Source organism: Gymnodraco acuticeps, unplaced genomic scaffold, assembly GCF_902827175.1.
Source record: "Gymnodraco acuticeps unplaced genomic scaffold, fGymAcu1.1, whole genome shotgun sequence".
NCBI classification, from domain to species: Eukaryota; Metazoa; Chordata; class Actinopteri; order Perciformes; family Bathydraconidae; genus Gymnodraco; species Gymnodraco acuticeps.
In genome coordinates, this window is record NW_022989748.1 from 1,764,154 (window position 1) to 1,788,546 (window position 24,393).

The 24,393-nt window shown below is 41.8% G+C and overlaps 4 protein-coding genes and 2 non-coding genes across 6 annotated transcripts; 3 read left to right on the plus strand and 3 right to left on the minus strand.

The window, feature by feature from the left end:
• The first annotated feature begins 3,413 nt into the window (after positions 1-3,413).
• LOC117553514 (ADAMTS-like protein 1) lies at positions 3,414-8,971 on the plus strand. The gene is made up of 7 exons (XM_034227524.1): positions 3,414-3,698; positions 3,965-4,092; positions 4,838-4,958; positions 5,565-5,770; positions 6,097-6,206; positions 6,355-6,575; positions 7,212-8,971. The coding sequence occupies exons 2-7, from the start codon at positions 4,018-4,020 to the stop codon at positions 7,319-7,321; spliced, it is 843 nt and encodes a 280-aa protein (XP_034083415.1). The 5' UTR covers positions 3,414-3,698; positions 3,965-4,017; the 3' UTR covers positions 7,322-8,971.
• A 272-nt stretch (positions 8,972-9,243) lies between these two features.
• Positions 9,244-13,423, plus strand: LOC117532458 (NACHT, LRR and PYD domains-containing protein 3-like). Its single transcript, XM_034195834.1, has 6 exons — positions 9,244-9,695; positions 9,811-11,521; positions 11,703-11,786; positions 11,910-11,993; positions 12,542-12,619; positions 12,697-13,423. The coding sequence occupies exons 1-6, from the start codon at positions 9,386-9,388 to the stop codon at positions 13,013-13,015; spliced, it is 2,586 nt and encodes an 861-aa protein (XP_034051725.1). The 5' UTR covers positions 9,244-9,385; the 3' UTR covers positions 13,016-13,423.
• trnai-aau lies at positions 13,114-13,187 on the minus strand. The gene has a single exon. It is a non-coding gene; the product is annotated as a tRNA-Ile (tRNA).
• Positions 13,424-13,554: 131 nt separating the features above from the next.
• On the plus strand, positions 13,555-20,584 carry larp7 (La ribonucleoprotein 7, transcriptional regulator). Its single transcript, XM_034227634.1, has 13 exons — positions 13,555-13,692; positions 14,776-14,990; positions 15,106-15,206; positions 15,317-15,400; positions 15,596-15,760; positions 15,855-15,957; positions 16,842-17,138; positions 17,320-17,473; positions 17,604-17,746; positions 18,630-18,754; positions 19,378-19,537; positions 19,725-19,816; positions 20,140-20,584. The coding sequence occupies exons 2-13, from the start codon at positions 14,789-14,791 to the stop codon at positions 20,215-20,217; spliced, it is 1,704 nt and encodes a 567-aa protein (XP_034083525.1). The 5' UTR covers positions 13,555-13,692; positions 14,776-14,788; the 3' UTR covers positions 20,218-20,584.
• trnan-guu lies at positions 17,963-18,036 on the minus strand. Its single transcript has one exon. It is a non-coding gene; the product is annotated as a tRNA-Asn (tRNA).
• On the minus strand, positions 20,576-23,498 carry LOC117553674 (stabilizer of axonemal microtubules 2-like). The gene is made up of 4 exons (XM_034227732.1): positions 23,363-23,498; positions 22,513-22,674; positions 21,893-22,053; positions 20,576-21,812 (listed from the first exon to the last, which is right to left on the minus strand). Exons 1-4 carry the CDS (start codon positions 23,416-23,418, stop codon positions 20,908-20,910), a joined length of 1,284 nt encoding a protein of 427 aa, XP_034083623.1. The 5' UTR covers positions 23,419-23,498; the 3' UTR covers positions 20,576-20,907.
• Between the last annotated feature and the right edge of the window lie 895 nt (positions 23,499-24,393).

Consider the following 24,393-nt stretch of genomic DNA (forward strand, 5'->3'; position numbering starts at 1 on the left):
GCGGTAGGCCACACGTTTAAAATTAACACCGTGCACAGTGTCGGTGTTCCACCACTCTAGTCAGAAAACCCAGAGGCTTGCAGCCTGACCCGGCCTGTTTTTCCAGGCCTTGAGTCTTGTTTTCAGGCACAACAAACGCTGTATTGGACTTGTTTCCTTTGGCTCTTTACTCCCTCCCTGAGGCCTCCTCACCCTCGCATATTAAGCTACACTCTTTGGATACTGTTCCCTCTGAAGGGAAACAGCCATAGGATTTGGCTTTGAGTATAGTACCGATCCTGAAAAAAAACCCTCATTCCCAATTCTCCACAGTCCCTGGACCCTTGAGTAAACATGAATAGTTTTGAAAATTCACCTAATCTGTCAAGCAAGAAGCAAAACCGCTGCCATCTCGGTCAAAGCCGAAGCTTTACGATGCCTTTTAAAGGCATAGTGACAAAGACACATGCCGCATCGTTTTCAAGATTAGAATAAATGTGCTCAGAAAACTTTGAAGCTGGATGCTTCTTTCGAAAGAAAATGTGTTAGGCATCAAAAAGAATATTGGTACATCGGGGTCGTTGGGAAAACACAAGTGAAGACATTTTGCCTTGGGATTTCTCAAATATCCTTAAATTCAGTGGGAGATTTGATGTTTCTCTGACAGCATCTGGCCCCATGAATAACTCTTATTTCGTTTTCACTTGTATTCACTTTCATGAATTTGCACATTCATAAGACTGCAAGGGCGTCCTCTCAGGGGATCAAGTAAAAACATCAAGATCTGACTGCACTCCTGTATAGATTGGATAATGTGACTATCTACATATGCATTTACCCTAAAGATAAAGCATGTTGATGAATCTGGAACCACAGAGGTTATTATGAAAAATCCACTTCATGTCTTTTTATAAAGAGACTCTGAAAGTTTCAGGAAAAAAAGATTCTCTCTCTTTTTGTCCTGAACCATTTTATATAAAAACCTGTCTGAAAATGAGCTGATCAGATTTTGGCCACATTGTGATGTTATAATGTTTTTTTGGCTTGTGTAACCATTAGCAAATAACCAACCAAGGTAACCCCCCCCCCCCCCCCCCCCCCCCCCTCCATCTTATCACCTGAATCTTCTCCTAGAGCACCATTGTGTTCTTTGTAACCAAATATCTCTCAGAGGGGCGTGGGGAGGGGCTCCTTATTTTCATCTAAAGTAACAGACAGAGAATCAGCACTTTGGAAACAGGGCTGAAACAGAGGGGATGCTGCAATGCATGATCCGTTTGGTATTTCAAGTCAAACACTTCAGAGACATGTTTTGTATATATCTGAGACCTATAATCTATTGATTAAAAAGAGTATAATAGGGGACCTTTAAAAGTTAATAAACTGTGTGGTTAACAAGAAAAAACAGGAAGGTTACATTTGGTTGTCAACATTCCGCAGTTTGATGCTGAGCGTTGTGTTTGCAGATGGAAAACTGGGGAGTGGAGCTCCTGCTCTGCTAGCTGTGGGGTTGGTCTGATGACCCGCACTGTGGCCTGCTCTCACCGACCCTCCCGGGACAGCAACCGGACCGAGGTTTTGCGGGATGAAGACTGTCAGAGCCCCAAACCCATCCCGGTCCAAGCCTGCAACCGCTTCGATTGTCCTCCCATGTGGGACACTCGAGCCTGGGGACAGGTAAAGGATCTCACTTGTGTTTCCATCCCTATTGTAAATACTGCAGTCATTTGTCCGAGGCCTGAAATACAATTGAAACCTTTCCCAGTGAAGACAAAAGCCAGATGTAAGTGGGTGTTAGTGGGGTTTTTGTCGAGTTGGAAAGGGGCTTTAGGAAGTTCACCAACATAAATGCCTGGCACAGCAATTAGACTGAAGCGTCTAGCCCTTATTGCTAATGTAATCCCCGGCACATCTGTGTTTTCGTAGTGCTCCCAGAGCTGTGGAGGTGGATTTCAAAGGAGGCAGGTCCTGTGCAAACAGCGGCTGGCAGATGGCAGCATCCTCGAGCTGCCTGACACCTTCTGTCCGTCCGAAAGCCCCCCGAGCCAGCAGATCTGCGCCAAGCTGGAGTGCCCAGCTCGATGGGTCACCACTGACTGGTCCCAGGTAGACCCTCCTTTTCTAAATATACCATTTGCAACCTCAACAGGATCTGCTTCATGTCTTACAACATCTTTTTTATCCATCCAGTGTTCTGTGACCTGTGGAAACGGCATTCAGAGACTAGAGGCAGTGTGCAGAAGACAAGGGGAGGATCGGAGACATCAGAACGTAGACCCCGAGAACTGCTCCCTGCTAGCCCGGCCCACCAAAATCAGACCATGCTCCCTCAGGCTCTGTGAGAGTAAGACACCCTCTGTTTGGATCTGTTTAGTCAAAATGTACTGCTTATGCTGTGTTCACATCAGGGCTGTGCTAGCATAGTGGCTGCTCCATCAACACTGTAAATGATGTTTTCCAAATGAGGCATAAATATGCTTAAACACTTTGTGAACATTTGCTGCAAGGTCTTTACATTGACTTGCATCATAAAAATGTTTTGGTGTAAAATTTGATGGAAAGATGTGTAAGAAAAACGTTTTTTTAACATGCATAATACAAATGACATATCATAACTGTAACATAAGCCCACCAATAACCAGTGAAAAAAAAAGGTGTGACTGCTTGTTAATGGAAATTCCCTTAAAAACGTATCAAAATCAAATCATTAATCTGTTCTTTAATTTCCCCACAGACTCTCTCAAACCCAATCCCATCATACTGGGCCAGAAGAAGGTGTATATCCAGTGGAGTAAGGGGAAAAAGTTACAGCTGGTGGTGGGGGGCTATGCCTACTTGCTCCCCTGGACGACTGTAGTCCTTCGCTGCCCAACCAGAAACTTCCGCAAAGGCCAAATCCGATGGTTGAAGGAGGGAAAGCCCTTAACCGGCCCTCCGCATCTCTCCATGACATCACTGGGATACGTGAAGTTTCAGCAACTTCATGCATCGGACGCCGGGATTTACACATGTGTCGCAGGTCAGGCACGGGAACATTTTGTACTTCAGATCATCGGCAGCAAACACAAACTCTCTGCTCCAGCATCATGGCTCCTTGGGGGTGGACAACAAAAGGTTAGGGAGACAGACGCAGCCATGAGAGAAAGATTTCAAGAGCTACCCGTCCCCCTGAACCGATACGACAACATTGTGGAGCAATTGCTTGAACTCAAAGGCTCTCTCCAAGATGAGAAAGACCCTGCTGATAAAACACAGAATAACCGCTCCACCCTGGAGGACGAGAGAGCCAATTCAGAACTTTCTAGCCTGCTCGTACTCATAGCAGACACCCAGAGGCTAGATGAGATCATGCACGACCTCTCTGAAGGAGGACAAAGGGAGGGGCAACTCATCGCACAGTTGCTCAGTGAGCTCGCTATCACACAAGGCGAAAACAATGAGTCTACACTTCATCCCCCGGAGAAAGCAGAATCCTCCACACAGGTGCCCCCGCTTAATAAACCCAGCATCAAAGCTCCGCGGCTAAGAAGCCCGGTGATAATCCAGCGGCCCCGGAAGGTGGGGGTGGTCCCGTCCTCTGAAATGACTGTACATGTGGGGGTCCCGGCTCTGCTGCAGAAACCCATTGCTAGTTTGGAGCTGAGGTGTGAGGCCCTGGGGAACCCCGAACCGTCTCTGACATGGACAAAAAACGGCAAAGAGCTGCACTACAACAGCAGGTAAGAACTGCCCTTTAAAGGTCACCTGTTATGCAAAATCCACTTCTTCATGTCTCTTCTACATCAACATGTGTCCCCTCTGTGTGAAGAGATTATGAAAGTTTCAGGAAAAAAGATTCTCTCTCTTTTTGTCCTGATCCATTTATATAAAAACCTGTCTGAAAATTCAGCGGATCAGATTTTGGTCACGTTGTGACGATTTTTTTCTGCAGGTGTTGTTGTTAAAAGTAGCCGATTTAGTGGTTGTGTTGTCTTCGTGTTGGCAGAGTAGGCCTGTTGTCCTCCGGCTCACTGAGGATCCAGTCTCCAAGCAAGCCGGATGAGGGTCTGTACACCTGCACGGCCAACAATCGTCTTGGAACAACATCTCTTTCATCTTTGCTGCAGATTACAGGTACGCCGAATCTCACTTCTAGCATGTTGGAATAAACTGCCAGCTAATTCACTTCTGGAGGGGTCTTATTAAATAATTCCCCCTCAAGTTTTTCAATTAGTTAAGGAAAATGTCTTAGAAAATTGCAACAAACACCTTAAATTAATTTCTAAGGAAAGAAAAAAGAAAACGAAGCAGGTTACCACTTTAAATATGTTGTACTGTATATATAATACACAGTTAAGGTTAGAGACCAACTAAGGACTTTTTAAAGTGTTTTGCATACCCCGGTGTCTCTTCATGCTGACTCAGTGATTGGGGATGTCCAAAGCGTGACACAGCACGTTCATATCTGAGCTGCGCTGTCATTCGTCTCATCGGAGCCTGATTATTGGCGACCTTGCTGCATTTTGATCAAAGCCGCCGGCCGCAGGGTCTTCCTGATGCTCCGGCACTCTTTCTCCCCATACGACAACAATTAGAGGTTGCAGGCAATGTTTCAAAGAAGATTAACTGGGTGCACCCCACTCGCTTGACCTCAAAGGAAGATAAAGGGGCTTAAAGGGGCTGAAAAGTGTCCAACCTGCGCTTTAAATCAAAAAGTGGTTATACCCATTGTATTTATCTTGATGCCTAAATAAAAAACACATATCAGGACTTTTGGTGTCAAAATCATCTTCAGATACACCCAGTTTTACATGGTGTCTTTTTTTATTTCTGCTGAATCCAAGACCACAATAATATCGTTTTAAATGTCTGTTTTCAGGTGGCAAAGGAAGAAGCTGTGTCCAAAGTAATGGCATTGGAGCAAATGGGCCTATCTGCTCTGAGAGGAGCAACAGCAGCCAGTCTGCAGAGCTGTGCCACGGACAGGCCTGCCCCCTCAGGTACACTGCTGCTACTACATGCTGGTCACATTCCTAATTCCCCATTTACTTGCATTCCAAACTTACTACATGTACCTAGAGAACTGGCAACTTTATTTTTTAAGGAAAATACTTAGATGTTTCCGGGATAGCACAATGCTAAAGACTTAAAGGTATATGGAGTTGTATGAAGTACTTCTCCATGGTCAGTGTGTGACTGGCCCTATGGAAAAAAAAGACAGGAGTGCAATCGAGAAAAAAGCAATGTACTGCTGAGGGCAGAAGCAAATTGTAAGACTGTCTGATGACAAATTAAAGCAGTAAATATATTCTAAATATAGCGTACAGTTAAAACTGATATTTATTATTTAGGTGTGTAAAATGCATTTTTCTGCTGCCTCTTTCCACAGCAACACATTACTTCCAGCTGGTACTCTTGTGGAGTTTTATGCTATTTATGCACTGACTATAGATAAGTAGCCTACATGTCTTTACTCTAAAAGGAACAACACATGTCCTTTTAGGTGATGAGTCCCTCTGTTGGCCAAAACAAAGATTGATACTTTATTATTATAACTGTATAAACACTGTAAGTCATTGTCCACTTTTCCTCTGTGGTTGCTTTAGGTGGCGGATGGACCCCTGGTCACCGTGCTCAGCCAGTTGTGGAGGGGGGGTCCCAGAGCAGGAGTGTCCGCTGCCTGAAGGGTCCTGAGGGCCGATCGAGAGAGGTGGAGAGCCGGCAGTGCCTGGGCAGCGGGAGGAGACCCTCCGACAGCCGGCCCTGCAACCAGCTGCCCTGCGCCCGGTGGGCCTCCACCAGCTGGGGGGCCGTGAGTCTGCTTCCATTCACTACACACACTTCTTTACATAGAGGCTGTTTTCATTTAGTTCGAAACAGGTTCAACGTTAGACATTGTGTGTCAGTTCTTGGTCTGTTCATTTGGGGGAGTTTTTCATATGTACTTTTTGGTGTTTATTTGTTTTACAAATTATTTAAAGGGGAAGTCTGTTGCAGTAAGGGAAGTCACCCTTTTTATCTTTGTTAATGACATGCACATCATGTTTAAAAATGCATGTCTGTCTAGCTGACACAAGGAAGTATGTCATCTAAAAAGCTGAACTCGCTTGTAATTCTGATTAAATCTTCCCTTTTTAGTGTCATGGTCAATGTGTGGGTCCCAGTTTGGCTACACAGCACCGCCATGTTTACTGCCAGGACATAAACACCACCAAAGTCTCCTACAGGATGTGCAGTGGACTCCAGAGGTAAATATGGGTATTATAATATAAATGTATATCAGGAGATATGATGTTGATGTGGAATAGATAATATCACATTTTCAGTGTAAAAGCCACTCCCCATGTATTTCTTCGAGCTTCCTGACCATTTCCTGTTATGCATTTGTATTTTTAGACCCGTCTCCCTGAAGAATTGCTCCACAGAGGCGTGTCTACTCCACTGGCGCGTGGGGCCCTGGACGCCGTGCACCGCCACCTGTGGACGGCACGGCTTCCAGTCCCGTCAGGTGATCTGCGCGCACCGCAGGACAGGGAAGGCCACGCGGGAACATCACTGCATGTGGAGGCCCCGCCCCCCCAGCTGGCAGCGATGCAACATCCTGTCCTGCGGCAGAGGTGAGGGGAAGCTGCACGATGGAAAAATGTAGAACTGGTTGATTTAAAAATGATTTGATATACCATGTTGAATATAGTATTACTGCATTTGTTGATGGTGGAAATTCCTCGGGAGTCATATCAAATGTAAGGGGAATAAAAACAAGATTATGCTCAAATAGCATTACAAATATACACTTTATAAACCCTTCAGTTATTGTACTGAATAATCACACATAGGGTATTTAGCATTGTACTACAAACAAAAACAATTAGCATTATTACAAAAGCAGATAAAGTGAGAAGAATAGACTTGCATATCAAAAATAAATCATAAATAAAAAATATATATCAATATTAGTATTGATTATTAAACACATTTTCTTTGTTTTTTAAGATGTTGTAATTTATGTTTCTATTCTTGTTTACTTATTTTACCGATTTACTTGTATTGTTGTTTTTTAAGGCAATGACTAGTATTGGTCCTCTTATACACTTTGTATTTATAAGTCTGTTGTTTTCACATGCACACACATTTCCTTCAGGGTTAATAAAGCTTACGATAGGTTAAACTAGATCTTGTCTTGTCTGGTCTTTATCGTGTGGAGAGGCTTAAAGTGAGTATTGGTATTAAACTGCATCGTCTGTGTTTTCCAGCCGGAGAGTGTCGGGACAGCACGAGGTACTGTGAGAAGGTCCGGCAGCTGGAGCTCTGCACTCTGCCTCAGTTCAAGAGCCGCTGCTGTCATTCCTGCAAAAACACCTGAGGAGGGCGAGGGGGGGTTAAGACGAGGGCCAGGGACGACCTGGAGAAGTCGGGGACGGCCAACAGAGACTTAAAACCTGGACGCCCCATCCTCACACCCACAGCTGTGTCCAGTGGTCAGCGCTGGATGTGGACACCTGAGGAACAATTGGATGGTGGTGATCCACTTCCCTCAAAGAAATCATGTGTGGGTTTGAATTTTCCAAGATGTGAGAGGAGTGACCTTTGATGAAGTTTTACTTCTTTTTAAATCTGACGCTCATGAAGCTTTTCTGAATTAAGCAAACGTAACGTATGATACATTTCCATTGTGAGTGATTGAAACTGCTGGTGACTGCGTGGTATCATAAAGGGGAACTCATAAATCACATTCAAAACAAGGTTTATTGACAAGTAGGTTATTCATATACAACCTGGGATTTTCCAAGTCACAAATAACAGTATATAAAAAATACTGGTAGTTTCAGGGTATTCCTCAAATAATTTCACAACAGTTGTGCAATTAGGCCTATAAACACAAATGTGTAATTCATTGACTTTTTGTTCAACTATTGACTTCTGGGTAGCCCTCTGAGCTTCTGATAACCACTGGATAGTTGTGTGTTTTGCCTTTATTGCAAGGGTGTCCAGAACAGTGTTGATGAAAAAGTTTGATGCTAAATACATTTGTAATAAAGAGTTGTGGGTAAACTCTAAACACAGCCTAATCCTCTGAAGGGAAATGGCTGTCATAATATCTGATCATGGTACAAATGGTATCATCCGCATGGGAAAATATTAGGTAATCTAGCACACGTTGTTATCCATCGGTCGGGTCATTCGGAGGGCAAAGGAAGTATGATTTCAGAAGTTGTAGCTGCATGTTTTTCAGAATAAAAAGTACATTTTTATCTTGCATGGGTTGCACTATGGACTGAAGCAAGTCGAATTTTATGAGAAATACACATTTATATTGCACTCAACTCATCCAAGTCTTTGTTCAGAACATTGCTTGCGGAGTTCTTTTTAGTTTGTAAAGTTACATTGTTTATATATTTTGTGATTTTGTTTTGTATTTCTCGTTAAAATATTTGTTTAAATGTCCCTTTAACCACTTTGTGAACAGGGTGTAACTGTTCCTCCCCTCCAATTAAACCCCATTTTTTTAGTGTGACATTTAAGGAAAACGGTTTCAATTGAAAGACCTTATGTCATTTCTTTGACAGATTTCAGTGTTGATTGAGCATAACTCTGCGTTATATTTCAATATCGGTTAAAACATTAGGGAGCTTTTTTAAAGATCATTACTTGTGCCAGATCGGCAGGGTTTGCACTTTCTGACTTTTCCCCCCGAGTTCCTTGATGCTTCATCATCAGATACCTTCGCATGTGTGGTAATTTGATTTTGTGAAAGTAAAAACATGAAAAACATATGACCTATTCTATTAAGTTATGTAGATATTTGGTATGTCCTTTTAACTATTTATTTCCATGTGTGTTCTTGTGCATAGTTTTGTAAATAATTGCAGGGGTGGGTTTTAAGTATTCATTTTCCAACCGTTTTTGGGGTATTTCATGTGCATGCAATAGGGACCCTCTGCTGGTGAACTGATGTATTGCTTTCTGCTCATGCCTGGTTTATCATTTAATAAAGCCAAATACATTCCTTTTATAAACTGTTTGTTGTGGATTTTTTTTGAAAACAAAACTGGCGGCATTATTTAGTCCCGTCATAAAGCTGTGATTGTTTTGATATGTTTCTTTAATTTACATTACTGCAATGGGAGTTTCTACAGTTACCAGAAAAACAGGTTGTTACAGCCTCAAGTGTTAACATGTAATAACCCTGCGTTCATGTGCTTGACACACTGGAGTGTACTTCCTTCTTTTCTTTCTCATTTACAACAAACAGTTCACTTTCTACTTCTCCGCTCTGGAAGAAGGACATGCTTTTGCATGATTCCTCTGAACTAAGAGGGGACATTGCTTTACAAAATGAGAGAAATGCTACAATTCACAAGGCTCCATCAGCACATCATAACTTTACTTTTCTGATTCGTGCTGGGGATTTTTTTTCAGGTTCGTTATGGTGGAAAGGGATGGTTGTAATTCTAGTTTGAAAGCACTCAGGGTTCTGCGAGTTTCCCTGGTGGATGAGCTGGAAGGACGAATTGACTCTCTGCTGGAAATCTTAGTAAGTCGGGAAGTGTTCACTCGTGACGATCGTGAGGAGGTGTTGTGTCATTTGGGACCCCGGGCAAGAGTAAGAGAGGTGTTGGATATCCTGCAATGTAAAGGCAATGAAGCAGCTGATATTTTTCTTTCAATTAGTCATCATCAGCAAGAAGCACAGACACACCCCAAAGAAGGAAATGCAGATCCACCTCAATCCGTGGGTATGCAATTCAATTCAAAGTTGGTACATTTAAGATGAAAAAAATGCTGCAAATTGAACATGTGGAAAAGCATTAAGAGTACTTTTTTTTAAATCACATTATCTTCTCTTTGCAGAATATAAGAAAGTCCAACAAAAGCATAAAGATGTCATCAAGCGGCGGAGTGAGAGCATGCTCTTCTACAACACTCGACACGGGGAGAAAATTCTTTTTTCCGAACACTACGTCAATCTCTTGTTGGCAGACGGACACCAGGGCTTGGATATGAAAAGACATGAGGTGCTGACGTTTGGGCAAAAGCGACTGTCTTTGCAGCAGAAGTCAGCGGTGCAGAGAAAAATCACACCGGCCGAACTCTTTCTAAGCACAAATGGAAAACATCCAGTCAAGAAAGTGTTGGTGTCGGGGGTGGCGGGCATCGGAAAAACGATCCTGGTGCAGAAGATGCTTTTTGATTTTGGAGGAAACAGGGACCATCTTGGATTTGACTTCATCATCCACATGACCTTCAGAGACCTCAATCTGATCGACAAACCTACGAACTTCCGCGAGCTGGTGCTGCGTAAAAACAGGCACCTGGCTAAGGAACTGGATAACATTTTAGAGAACGACCACAAACTGCTGATCATCTTAGACGGCTTTGATGAGTTCAGACACTACAGGAGCTGTGATGTAGACACATTCGTGACCGAGCCTGATGAGGATGCAGAGGTGGTGGAGGTCTTAGGGAGTCTGATGCAAGGCGAACTGCTCCCCAACGCTTCTATCATGCTCACAAGTCGACCTGCAGCCATCAACCACATCCCGGTGGGCTGCATCGACCGCTTTGTGCTCATCTCTGGTTTCTCCCTGACTGAAGTTCAAGACTTCTTCTTACGGTATTTCCAGGACAGTGCCACTGCTGACCGCATGTTCGCAGTAGTATCGGCCAATGAGCTAATGCTAACACTATGCTACATACCTGCATTTTGCTACATTGTGTGCTGCATCCTTCAAGAAAGCAAGGACCTCTGTGGAGAAAGCCCCAAGACCATGACGGACATTTATGTGCAGTATCTGGTGGCCTTGCTTCGCTCTCACACTCAAGCAAGAGCCCAAACGTTTTGTGAAGGGCAAAAGGAAGGGCTTTCTAATGTCGTACTGAAGCTGGGTCGACTCGCCTTCCTAAAGCTGATGGAGCATCAAACACTATTCTACAGCAGCGACAAAGACGTGGCAGAGCTAGAGGGATGCATCCTTGTAAGCACCTTCCTGGACAAGACGGTGGCACAAGAGCCCGGCTGCACTGAGGAGGTTTACTCCTTTGCACACCTCACTGTTCAAGAGTTCTTCGCTGCAGTTTATTGCGCGGTGACGGATCACCCGTTACCTGAAGCTCTTCAGCAAACTACAAGTCCTGGGGAGGGGTCCAGCGGCGGACATTTGGACCTCTTCCATCGCTTCCTGTCTGGAATCCTCGCTGAACGCAACGCTAACCTTCTATCAAGGCAGGTGGGGCTGAGTTGCAATAAAGAGAAAGTGGACAGCTATCGTCAGAGGATCATCAAAGAGCTCACAATGCTCTGTGAGAGTGGAGCTCCTATCCTCAACCATTTACACTGCCTGTTTGAGCAACAGGACCCCTCTCTGGCCCTCTCCGTGGAACCTAAAACACTACAGGTTAATGTTAGCGATGAAACACTGTCCCAAATGGATTACAATGCCATCAAGTACTTCCTAAACCTCACCAAGGGGGAAATATTAGAGCTGGATCTGACAGGAACAGGAGTAAGCTGCGAGGCCCTTAGAGATATTCAGCCGCTGCTGCTCAGATGTAACAGACTTTGGTAAGTTCAAGGTAAATCTGGTTTGCATTTGTCACATGGAGGTTTCGTTCTTTGTTTTCAATATCTGCAGGCTTGTGTTCCTAACACTTATCACATAGCATGCAGCAAAAAGTGTCAACAACACCAGCTTGAAAAATATATAATGTGGCTTTTGCACTGATGCACTATTTCATTATTACAGGCTTGGAGAAAATATCCTCGGTATGGACGCAGCTCGGGTCATTGCTGATGTGCTGCAAGTGTCAGAACATTTACAGCAATTAGGGTAAGATGTCAACTGATTATTACACAGGCTTTTTTAGGAACACATTTAAACCAGCTGCAAGAGGATATAAAGGGCACAATGAGAGAATTTGAGAACTAGACTTTTTCACACTTCCCATTTTAGAATCGGATGGACAGACATCGGCGATGACGAACTACTGGCTATTTCTGGTGCCATACGGGCGAATAAAAAGCTTGAAGAGTTGTGGTAAGGACACCATGGGAGGGATATGCCACATTATATATTTTAGGGAAATGAAAGTATTGCCAAGATCATGAATGTCTGAATCATGGTTCCTGTAATAGCTAGAGATGGAATTATGTGGAGAATAGTGTTTAATTATATTTCGCAACTGGTGCAAAGGCAACCTAAATCAGCTCTTCAGTAAACCCACAGTTTTTAAATTCTACCTGCTTTATTGAAATGCCATTCAAATGCTGGGTTCAGAAAGGAAATCAATAGACAAGAACATAAAAAGTATGAAATAATAAAATGTGATCAAAACATAACAAAGAAAGAGTCTATTACATATACATCTAGGCCCAGTCTCTTTTCTAAAGTGTGAAAAAAAAATGTATCACAAGCTTGGCCCTTTATTTTCCCAACTGTATTCCATACTAGCCTTTGGGTGCATGTTTTAATGGCTTTTTACATTCAGCTGCAATTTAGCTTTCAATTTGGTTAAGTGCACTCCAGCTCACTTTAGTAGCACTTTAGAAGCCATACAACTTAGCGTATATTCTTTTGAATCGCAGGATGGAGGGAAACCGAGTGAGCTACAGAGGTCTGCTGTCCCTCAGTGACTTGACCCCGTACCCTCTGAAAAAAATTGTGTGAGTGTTTTTAATAATACAAATTCGAATCTATATTTAGACACGTTTTTTTCTAAAGTCTCTTCCTTTTCATACAGAGCCATCTGGAATGACCTAGCTGACACAGATCCAGACTCCTTTTGCACACAAGAAAGCATAACTGTGAGCTTCACAGACGATGGTATTTGGGAAGGATGGGGGGAATGGGTCTTCAAAAGGTGTGAGGTCAGCAGCAATGATAAGTTAGTAACGGTTCTCCACAAAGTGTGCAACATATCCGTCCACTGCTTGGAAGGCCAGTGGGCGAGTAATTTTTACAAGCAACTGTTACAGCTCATCAAGCAAAGGATTGAGATCTGCACCGAGGACGACATGCTCAGGAAGCTGGAGAAGTTTGAGACCATTTTGAGCTTCTAATAAAGATGAGGACCACAGTTGAGTCATAAGCTAGACAACACAAGTCAAATGTCCCTTTGGTGCTGACTTATTTCTGTGACACGTGCAAAAATGTTTCCTGGCCAGTACGGGTATCGAACCCGCGACCTTCGCGTTATTAGCACGACGCTCTAACCAACTGAGCTAACCGGCCACGTGGTACGAATGTTAAGTTAATACTATATACTAAATCTTGACTTATTTTGGAGCCTTAGTTTCTTGTTTTTGATAATGTTACACTATTTAAACTATACTTAATTTACCTATACACAAAAATATTTTTATGGAGACACTTCATTTAAACTTAGTATTGATATTTTTCATATTTATTGTGATCTTAATGGTCAATGAATCTTGGTCTTTGTGTGTATTACGTTGATATGTCTGTCGTGTATATGTGTATTTAGAAACAATGTTTACAGAAGAAGTTCAATTTATCGTAACTTGTGCACGTTTGTTAATAAAATGTTAAAACTTCAAAGTTATTTTGCATTTTATTTTGAAAGCTAAATAGCGGAAGTGCTTTCCCTGATTCAGATATGACGAAATTATTCTGCGACAACGAAGTAAAGACGATCTTATAAAGTTAGCCAGCAAGCTAACTCGCTTTCTGTTATTTATAGGTCAGCAAGCTAAGCTGTTTCCACATCTTAAACTGGGTGAGTTATTTAAATCATCACGCAAGTGTAATGCTAAGTGAATAATTGAATTGTTTCGAAATTCAGTGGCAATGACTGCATCTTTTTTTTTAAAAGCTTACCCGCGAATACTCATAACAACTTACAGCTGTTTGCTAAAGTCTGGTAGCTATAGCTAACACACTACGTAATTTGGCTTTACGTAGAAGCTAATGTAGAGTTGCTACATGTCAAGCTAACGGTGTTTTAATAACTAGCGATATACATGTAATGTGTTGATGCTATTCAAGGGGTGCGTTCATCATAGACTGGTGTATTCAGCGTATGGGAGTTATTAAACTCAATATGAATACTTGTCAATGTAATGTACTTCTCATGTGGTCATCCCATGGTCTAACATTCTTTATACAAATAAACATTTTAAAAGATTGGTAAGGTAAACAATGAAGCGAGATTGATGTTACAATTGAGTTTGTATGATACTAATTTGTTTAGCCAATTTGAGAGTATGGGTTTAAGACAGGATAAGATTTACATTACTGATCCCAATGTAGGATTTGTTCCTTCATAGCAGCTAGTAAAAACGGAATTGCACATAATGTGAACATGAAATAAAATAGAAAACAAACTATAAATATCATAAAATAGAAAATAACACAGAGCTACAAATCTAATATAAACATATTGACAGTGAAAGATATATATCTGAAGCCTATCTTTAAACTATGAAGGGCCACATTTCAACTGAACTATATGAAGGGCCAAGGATTTATCAACATCTGCTGGCTGTTTTTAAATATTTAACATATACAAGACACAATGAATTGCTGAGAACATACACCCTTTTGAAAGGTCTCCTATATAAGTCAGTAACCTGAAGGACTGCTTGTACTTCCATTTTTTGCATGAATAATTTCATAAAAGATGTATCAATTATCAAAATAGTTGCAAACTACTATTCTGTTGATCGATTATTTGTTGCAGCTTCACTGAAGAAAGCATATGTTTGCTCCCCTTCTTCATTCTAGAAATCGTACACCTTAATGGACATAGCTCTGCTAATTTACTGTTTTTAATTAAATCTGACAATGACCTGTGTCACAGTCCCACTTTCAGGATGATCGACACAGAGAGGGGAGTTGGTGATGCTGGTCCAACTGAAGCCAGCAGTAAGAGCATGGAGCTGGAGAAAAAGAAGAGGTCCCGTGTCAAACAGCTGATGGGGGACGTGAAGAAGCAAGTGGAGTTCTGGTTCGGAGACGTCAACCTTCACAAGGACCGCTTTCTCAAGAAACTCATCGACGAGTCAGACGATGGATGTGAGGGAGAACAATAATACTCAGCGTTATTATCAGCCATTTCATTATTTAGTGCACATTTTGAATAGAAGGCACTGCATTATGTCTAAAGCAATTGACTGCATTTTCTTTTTAGATGTCGACGTGTCGGTATTGGCGAGCTTCAATCGGATGAAGAGGCTGACAACCGACACCAAGCTGATTGCAAGAGCCGTGAAAAATTCATCTGTCGTTGAGGTACTTTGAGCAGAATCATGTCGATCTTCTGTAGGATTTCTTAGATGTTTTCCATGGCTCAATAAGTCTGTTTAATGCATTGACCAGAATGTGTTTGTATTTTGTTTCAGGTGAACTTCGAGGGAGATAAAGTGAGACGTCAGTTACCGATTGGAGACATGCCGAGTAATGTGGACAGCCGCACTGTCTATGTGGTAAAAAGAGTTTCATTTGATTATGCTATCATCTATAGTACAACATGTTAATCTGCTCTAAGCTTTTTCATGTGGGAGGCTTTTTGACAAACAAGACGTTATTTAATCTAGGCTGAATCACTAATGGAAGCAATCGTTACTCGCAGCTCTATTTCGAATCATAAAATAATTAATGTTTTCTTTCTTTGCCACAAGGAACTTTTGCCCAAATATGTGTCGCACGGCTGGATCGAGAAAGTTTTCACGAAATGCGGGAATGTGGTATATGTCAGCATCCCAAGATACAAGACCACCGGAGACCCAAAGGGCTTCGGCTTCGTGGAGTTCGAGACCGAGGAGCAAGCACAGAGGGCCACAGAGGTAAACGCACATTATGAATAATTGCTAATCCAGCCCAGTGTTTTGCTTCTGTCAGGAGGAAGTCTAACGGAACATGTTGATCTCTTGAGAACAGATGCTCAACAACCCCCCTGAAGACGCTCCCAGGAAGCCTGGGATGTTCCCCAAGTGCAAGAAAGGGAAGCCCCTCCCTCAGCCGGCCGACAATCCTCAATCAAGTACCGCTATTCAAAAACATTCCTTATTTACTTCTCTTTAACATGTTCTGATTAGTTTAGATCAGGGGTGTCCAAACTTTTTTCACGAGAGCCACATGCAGAAAAATATACGAAGGGCTGGGCCCCTCACTACAGGTGAGGTTTGTTGTCTCAGAAGTGAAGTTATAAGTGGGCAAAAGCCATCAAATGTAAGTAGATGATGCTTAATCAGCGTACATCACAGCTCTCCTGAGGGTTTCACGTATTTTGTTGGCCGCTCATTCCTTACAACAGAAGCCTCAGATTGCTTATAATAAGAGGAAGGGTATATTTCAAGCTTGTTATGAAAATAAGTTATATCTTTTATTGGGCTTATCAACACATGAATACTACCATATAATATGTTTACATCTATATTTAAGAAGTAAAAGACAAGCACACGTTTCATTTGAGGGCCATACTGCATTCATTTGCTGAGGGCCGATTCAAAATGGTCCGCGGGCTGCATTTGGCCCCGGGCCGTAGTTTGGACACCCCTGGATTAGATAAAGGTTATTGCTTGCTTTTTCCATTGGGAAAAACAAACAATAACAGTAAATAAATATTCATATTAACAGTAGTAAGATAAAATGTATAGAGTAACTATAGTTAGAATGATATAATGGATCAATTTACTACTTAGAAAGAATATATAAACATAAGATACTGTATACATACATAATAGAAGTGTGCAGTTTGACTACAATATGTACTAAGTTCAGTTCAGGGTTGACGGGGAAAGCTAGTAAGAAAAAAATACAGAGCTAAGGAGAGTTCACTGACTGAAATAAATCTGATGCTGCCATAATAACCAGAAAGAGCCTGGAGGTGCAATGTGTTGTATTGATGCCATGTCTTGACTACAGGTGAAGAAGAGGAGAAGAAAAAGCGAAAGAAGAAGAAAAAGAGAGACAGTGCCACAGCGCAGACTTCCGCTGAAGAATCTAAAGAGCAGGAGATGGAAGCAGAGCCGTCTGAGCACAAGAGGAAGCGCTCCTCAACGGGGGATTTTAAATCGGAGGACCCTGGCACTCTGAAGACGCCGGAGAAAAAAAGACGACGGTCCCAGACAGCAGAGGGACCTGAAAGCGAAATACCATCCAAGATGAGGAAGACGAGTAAATGTGAAGCTGGAGAGAAGGAGCAAGATTCAACAAAGACGAGTAAGTGAGCAGATTATGCTCCGAAATAATACGAATAATTAAAATACAATACAAATGTTTCCTTTTACTCCTTCCTCTGTCTTTGCTTTGTGTTTTCACAATCTGAAAATACATGCCGATGCGTTTTTACAGCATTGCAACCATGAGTCAGTTGTTTTCAGCGTGTTATTCCCCTTTTCAGACCCGCCCACTAAGAGTGACACAGAGCGAGGTGTTGAGGACGGGAAAGAAAATGGAGATGATTCTACAGTTAAAGCAAAGAGGAAGAGAAATAAGAAACACAAGGAGAAACTGAAAATCGAAGAAGAAGTCATCCCACTCCGGGTTCTGTCAAAGTAAGACCCCACATCCCTTTTTTCTGCATGTGTCAACACCAATGAGAAAATAGATGAAAACCCCTTTTCATAGTGAAATTATTTCAACGCATTGATTGAATAACTCCGTTCCTCTTTCGTCCACGTCAAGGAAAGATTGGCTCGAGTTGAAGGATGAGTATCTGACCCTGCAGAAGAAAAGCATGAAGTCCCTGAAGAAGTGCATTAACCAGATCCATCACCAGGCGCCCCAGAAAGTGGTGGAGAAGAAGGACGATCCTAAAGAAGAACACGGTGAGTTTGTCTCAGACGGACTGACTGCAAGCTGTTTATTTACATGTTTCATGTAGTTCTTTAAAACCATTGCTATAAGCAGAGGTCGTAAATGAACCCATGCTGATATTCCCTTGAAAACCAAAAATTGCAAAGATATAAAAGCAAAAATGTATGCCAAAATCAGAGCTTTGATGCACATGGCTTGTTACATGACATGTTAAAATAATGTTCGGACGTCACTGGGTGGACTTGAACCACCAACCTTTCGGTTAACAGCCGAACGCGCTAACCAATTGCGCCACAGAGACATGCCTCATGTTGTGGGTGTGGCCTCTTGTTGATTAGTCATTATCTGCGCACAAAGCAAGGTCCTTAAAGGCATGGTTTGTTTAAGACCTTTTGGGAATTCTGTTTCTCATGGGAAACACCTTTAGTTTTTTTCCCCTTTACATATCAGTGAACATGGCATGAACACTGTCAAACCGGTTGTTAAAGTTATTTGTGTTATGCAATAATGCTGTTTTTCCCTCTCAAATATAGAGATTTCCTGATTTGTCCAGTTTTCTATCAAAATAGAGTGGATTTATTTTCATGTATTGGGTTTTTATAAAACCGCGATGAACCTTTTTCACCATTTTATAATGACTCGTTATTCTTGATATAAATTATTGCGCCAATTATTTTCTCGATAAATTAATAGTGAAAATAATCGATCAAATTGAAATAATCTGTCGCATTTGACTTACAATAACATCACTGAACATGACATAAAGACTGTCGAACCGGTCTTATCCACAGTATTAATATCACCGTGTTACTCCAAAAACATCACATTTGAGGGAATGATATTGAGGAGCTAGTATTATTGAACCATCTTGTTGTGTGTGTTTCTTTCCGCTAGTTGAGAAGAGTGAAAAAGAGAGTGAAAAAAGTGAGAAGGTGAATAACCAGGGCCCTCAGTATGCGAGCGGAGTCATCCTGAAGATCACAGACAGCAAGCCGCTGCCGGCCAGGAAGGTCATCAAGGTACAGTCCAACATTAGCATTATTATCATCTGTGTGCGAATCATGAATAAAGACTCTCAAAACTTGTATCAATAGTTTATTTATCATATGCAAAGTTACAAATAAACAGACATTCCCAATAAGAAATCTCTGTCACCCTCTAGCAGTTCTCCTTTCATATAAATATGAAGAAAAACACAACACGCCAAATTAGAATCTAAATCATGAGGTTAAAATACAAACATAAATACAATATTAAATACAATTATATAAATATGTGGTGGTAGACAATATTACATTTATAATGAAGCTTATTGCAAGTTAACATTTGAATGTCAACAGAGATGTAATAAGGATTTTGAGAAGTAAAAAACGACACAAAAAGCAGTTTGTATATAATGTGAAATAAAATGGACCTTTGCATTGTTTGAATAAAAACATTTTAGAAGCACCTTTTTCAAATGTAAGTGTCTGTGATAGTATAAGAGCACAATATCAAATGATAAAGGAGCATTTGCCTCCTGTGGAAATCATTAAACCATTAATATGACAACTATTAAGTGAGCTAGTTATCAATAAGTTGTAATCCTGCATATATTTGTATTATTATGAACCAAAGCTTAACTCTGTGGTGTTCTGTGCAGGATGCTCTGTCCAAAGTGTCCCCTGTGGCGTACATCGACACGCTGGATGGAGATTCTGAGGGTCACATCCGCTTTCACACCCCCGAGGGCGCTAAAGCTGTGAGTGACGTGAGAGCAGAGCTGCAGAAAGAGCACAGCTGGGCGCTCGAGATCCTCTCAGGTAGGAATGGTTACTTTGCTGCCTATAGGCGCACTTCATCATCTCTCAGTTTACTCGGCTGCTTTTTAAAACGTGTGATTATAGGAGGTCATTCGCTTGTTTTACATTCTCTTTTCAAGGATCACAGATTTCATTTTGCGTCGTGAGTATTAATCTCAGCGATGTAAATATCTGCTCTATTTTAAAGGCGATCATGAACAACGGTACTGGCAGAAGATCTTAGTGGACCGACAGGTGAAGCTGAATCGCCCGAGGGAGAAGAAGAGGGGCACAGAGAAGGTGAGATGAACCTCTAGATTTTTAAATAAAAACATAGTTACCATGTTACCGTGCACAGCAATATATTATTGATTGTTCCATTAGTATGAAACGACATGTTAACAGTCATTTCTTAGCACATGTATGAGAAATTACAATCTTTAGCTGTGATATAGTAATACAGACTTTAAGTAGTGTTTTGATATTGTAAAATGCATAACAGACAGCCTATCCTGACTGCACCTGGATACACATTTGACATATGAACAAATACGGGTAAAGCCCAGCCTCCTTACTTTGTTTGATCGCTCTCACATCTGGTTTCTCATTGTGTAACACTTCAGCTCATATCCAAAGCCGAAAAAATCATCCTCGCCCGGGCCAAGGAGGCCACTAAGCACATCCGTTTCCAGGAAGACTGACGACTTTTTGACCACAAACACGATGAACTATGTGGACTTTACTCCAAGGGGACTTTTGATGTTTATGAACTAGCTGGAGGAGAACTGAATGCAACATTTCATGAATTACGTGTTAAAATGTGTCCTTTTTTTGTTAGCACTGGAGCACCCAAGATAATATGGAAGGCTGATATGCATATGGACAATTTGGCCACATTTACAAAAAATGATACCTTTTATGTTTTTTAAGAAAGCTTTAGTTGTATATGGTGTAAATATGATTGATTTGAAAGTTCTCCCAGTTCAGACGTGGACAAGTCCAAGCTTTCCTTTTTGAGGATATTTGTCTTTGTTTTTTTAAATAAAATGTAATTATTTCATTATTACAGTATCTATTGTTTGGTGTTTATAACATGTTTATCAAGTTTGTGAGAGGAACAATTGTACTCATTCCTAAATAATACTACGGAGCGTTTTCATTTGAACACTAGAGCTTAATAGTCCAATATCTTCTTGATTCCTAAATCATGAATTTATTTGCTACTCGGAATATGGAAACCTTCAGTTAAGTAGATTATAAAGCACTCCAAATATGCTGTGGAGAATCAGTGAGATGCTTAATAGTATACAAATAGCTGCCATTACATAATAGCACTGCTGTTAATGGCTTTTATTGCTGCAAAGGTGGAGGCTACCTGAGGTAACGTGTCCTCAGAGAGCTCGGCTTTTGGTGGACACCGTGTAGCTGTAGATGTGGTGTTCCTCAGAGCTCTCTGGGCTCTCCTCACAAATCCCACCATCGAACCAATTCACTGCTTTGTCCCCAAAGCTCTTCTGGTACGTCCTGGATTGTTCGGTGTCCGGGGAGGTGCGATCCAAGCTGGGAGATCCTCCGTCTTCAGCAGAACGAGGAGGTTTTTCGGTGGGCTTGCACCCTTCAGTGTCACTCACTTTGGGATTAAGGCTGAAAGGCTTCTGGTTTGTGTTGTAGCTCTCGATAGGCTGATGTGTGATCAGTGAGAAAGTTGTCTTCTTGGGCCGGGCCAGCTCTGGCCTGCACCTGGGTGTGTCCCAAGCTTTGTAGGCCTCCCTCATGGTGGTTGTGGACTCAAGGGGCTCGTTGGCCCTCTCTCTGTGCTCCATTGGCAGTATTAGTTTGGTGCGCTGACATTTGTGTGCCGGGAAGTCTGCGTGTGTTGTGGAGATGAACTGGTTCACATCTGCAGGTTGAATGGACTCTTTGGCTTTACCTCTGCCCTGGAACTGGGTTTCAGGGGACCCGTTCTCCAATGACTTATGGGCTGCGTCAAAGAGTTCCCTGTAGAGGGGCACTGCCACCTGTTGAAGCAGACCTTTGTTTTGCTGCACCGGCTGTTCCCTGCGTTTCCTGGGCTGCACTGGATGGGCGACATAATCTGATCGGTAGCTGGTGATGCTTTCAATAGGCTGAGGTTCTAGCTCCTTTGGGACTGTTTTGCAATTAGCTCCAACGTGAACTTTCTGGAAGGGACTTTGTTTGGAAGTGCTGATTGGGGGAACTAGTCCTTTGTTGACTTTCAGGCTGTCAGTTAGCTTAAATGGCTGCCGCTTGATTACATTCCATGCCTGGAAATCACCTGAAAATAAGAGAAGGGGAGAATGGATTTAAAATCAGAGTGTGTGTATTTGTTGTTCTCCAACGTATGATTCTACTTACCTTTGTACACCGATGTGTAAAACATGGCTGCCACCTGGTTGGCTATGGAGCGCGCAGGATTTTGGGGAGCGCTGCTGCATCTGCGTTGGACTTTAGGGGGCAGAGACTGCTGCGGAGCCTCCGGTAGATGGTGCGTATATTTGTGGGTTACATAGACTCTTCTGAAACGCATTAATGATATGAGCTTTAGCTTTTTATTTTGTCTGTCTTATACAGGTTTAAAACCACACCTCCTCCAACATTCTCCTCATGCTGTGTGAGCTGTGAGCTCAGGGTTCCCATGGCCATGGAAAACCTGGATTGTTGTGACATTTAAAAATCTATTTCCCCCCAATCAGTTAAATCCTTTTGAAACACACAATTCTACATTAGTAGTTGTTTACATTCATATGATAGTTAACATTTGTAGACAGTTCTGTTTGTGTAGGTTGTCAATGTTCTAGGATTTGTTATCAGGAATCATTTTGTGTCCTGTTCAACACTAGGGACCTACATTTCCCAGAATGTCTTTCACCACAACACCTGTGCACCCAGCAGCACTGCAGCATGGACTGTTGTGCCTCACAGGTGGGGAGGTACAGACACACTCTCAAATGTGGGACTAGACTTTTAACTCTTACATGAGCGAGCCCTTGTCAGAGCTGGTCCCTTTCAGCGTGTGGTAAGGGGCTTTTTGTGGGGCGCTGGTAACCATGGCCGCGTAGCAGCGCGGGGGGATGAACTTCTCTTGGTACTCGGTGGACATGGAGATCCGTTTGTGGGCTCTCTCTCCGAGCGGCTTCCTGGACACCAAGGAAAGGCAAGTTTAACTCTCAAGAACATTGTGTTTAATCCACACAAATCCTATTAATGCTAGAAGTATCAAATAAACTAAAGTAAATATAAAAAGGTTTAAATACTGAGTCGACAACTCAGTATTTAAACCTCAGAGTAGAATACAATTAAACATTTAACTCATGAATGTTATTTTACCTACATTTGTGTGCCTGAGTTAGCACATTTCTACATTTTCACAATGATAATCAAAAAGCAAGTTTTACACATTGGGCTTTTGTGTTTTAATCTACATACAAACTGGTTACCAATAAGAATGTAAAACAACAAAAGGCAGTATAAAAAGGTTTAAAATGCATAAGTAAAACACACAGCGAACACATACAACTGAATACAACAGTTGTCTATTCTCCCATTTCTACATTTTAACAAATATAATGTATACATGTGTGGTTTTATAAGCTCTATAACTTTGAAAGCAGCATAAAACCCCTAAAATAAATCCAATTATAAATTTGTTGTAAAATAATCCCTCTGAATACCTTGTAACTGCAGGTAATTCCATTGAAAACAAAGTAACATTTGAAAAATACAAGCAGGTCACTAGCTAGTATTTTGGGTTCTCTTTATGAAAGCCTTTTTCAAATTGTAATATTTCCTCTGTTTAGATCAAATCTTATACAAAGATTATCTCACCTCACAGATGTGGCCGGTGGTTTTCCGTTTTGCTGCCTCATGTTTTGGGGGTGCATCGCTCTTCAGGTGCTTTTTGGCGTCCTGTGTCCCGGGTGGATGCAGCCTGCTCGGTGACTGCTGCAGGCCTACAGCATATGAATTATTGACCGGAGGAACATGGGATGTGTGTTGAACGAGAGTAGAACGCAGCGGACGAGAAATCTAAAAATAAACATCAACGGATTACTGATGCGCCGGTTGTCAAGGCTGCGCGTGATGATGCGCATTTTGGCGTTTAAGGAGGATTCTAATCTCTCCTGTAGTAATGTTATATAAAGCACTTTTGAATGTAAACAAAGTAGTCCATCATCCATTACAATTTCCTCCGTTTTATTTGTAACGCTGAATATGTAAAGTGCAGTTGGATCGTGCATTTTGCAACGTGACTTTGTCGCAGCACCCCATCTGTCACTTTGTAGCATGTCCAAAAAAAAAAGGCAGGGCCAGGGGGGGATATATCTGACAAACACACGCGCACACACACAAGGGAACGGTTGACCTCGTGACCTACTCACGGATGTTGTCATGGGGATTCTACTAGCACAAATGTTGAATTATGAATTATGGAAGCCATAATATCAGATGCATTTCTGTGTTTGTCCACTAGATAGCGCCCAACGCGTTAAAGAACGTATAGAGAGACCACTAGCGCCAGACATAATATAAGCCCTATTAATTAAAAAAAGTATTAATGTAAAGAGTGACAAAACACAGCTTAATACATGGAGTTTTTATTTAGAATCGGTGTTTGATGAATGTCTGTTTGCCTGTTTGTCAAATGTACATGTGTTATATTGGGACCCTTTTATAGTTTGGAATTTAAATAGAAGTATATGGCCTGCTGGAAATACTTGTAGTTTCTAATACATGCTTCTTTCAGTTGTTCTGGCTGATCAGACATCTGCTCAGGTTGAGGTTGCATGATGTCAGAGGACTCAATCCACCAATAAGAGTTTAAGAGTCTAAATCTAACAGGTGCTAACAGAAGATTG

Bases quoted from the DNA above. Each gene is read 5' to 3' on its own strand.
- LOC117553674 (XM_034227732.1), bottom strand. From the start codon at position 23,418: ATGCACCCCCAAAACATGAGGCAGCAAAACGGAAAACCACCGGCCACA. The intron at 22,675-23,362 runs GTGAGATAATCT...CTTGGTGTCCAG, and splicing joins CCACCGGCCACATCTGTGAG to GAAGCCGCTCGGAGAGAGAG. The intron at 21,813-21,892 runs GTAAGTAGAATC...TCTTATTTTCAG, and splicing joins TTACACATCGGTGTACAAAG to GTGATTTCCAGGCATGGAAT.
- LOC117553514 (XM_034227524.1), top strand. From the start codon at position 4,018: ATGAGGGTCTGTACACCTGCACGGCCAACAATCGTCTTGGAACAACAT. The intron at 4,093-4,837 runs GTACGCCGAATC...GTCTGTTTTCAG, and splicing joins ATCTTTGCTGCAGATTACAG to GTGGCAAAGGAAGAAGCTGT. The intron at 6,576-7,211 runs GTGAGGGGAAGC...TGTGTTTTCCAG, and splicing joins CATCCTGTCCTGCGGCAGAG to CCGGAGAGTGTCGGGACAGC.
- LOC117532458 (XM_034195834.1), top strand. From the start codon at position 9,386: ATGGTGGAAAGGGATGGTTGTAATTCTAGTTTGAAAGCACTCAGGGTT. The intron at 11,787-11,909 runs GTAAGATGTCAA...TTCCCATTTTAG, and splicing joins GAACATTTACAGCAATTAGG to AATCGGATGGACAGACATCG. The intron at 11,994-12,541 runs GTAAGGACACCA...TTTGAATCGCAG, and splicing joins AAAAAGCTTGAAGAGTTGTG to GATGGAGGGAAACCGAGTGA.
- larp7 (XM_034227634.1), top strand. From the start codon at position 14,789: ATGATCGACACAGAGAGGGGAGTTGGTGATGCTGGTCCAACTGAAGCC. The intron at 14,991-15,105 runs GTGAGGGAGAAC...TTTTCTTTTTAG, and splicing joins CGACGAGTCAGACGATGGAT to ATGTCGACGTGTCGGTATTG. The intron at 15,761-15,854 runs GTAAACGCACAT...TCTTGAGAACAG, and splicing joins AAGCACAGAGGGCCACAGAG to ATGCTCAACAACCCCCCTGA.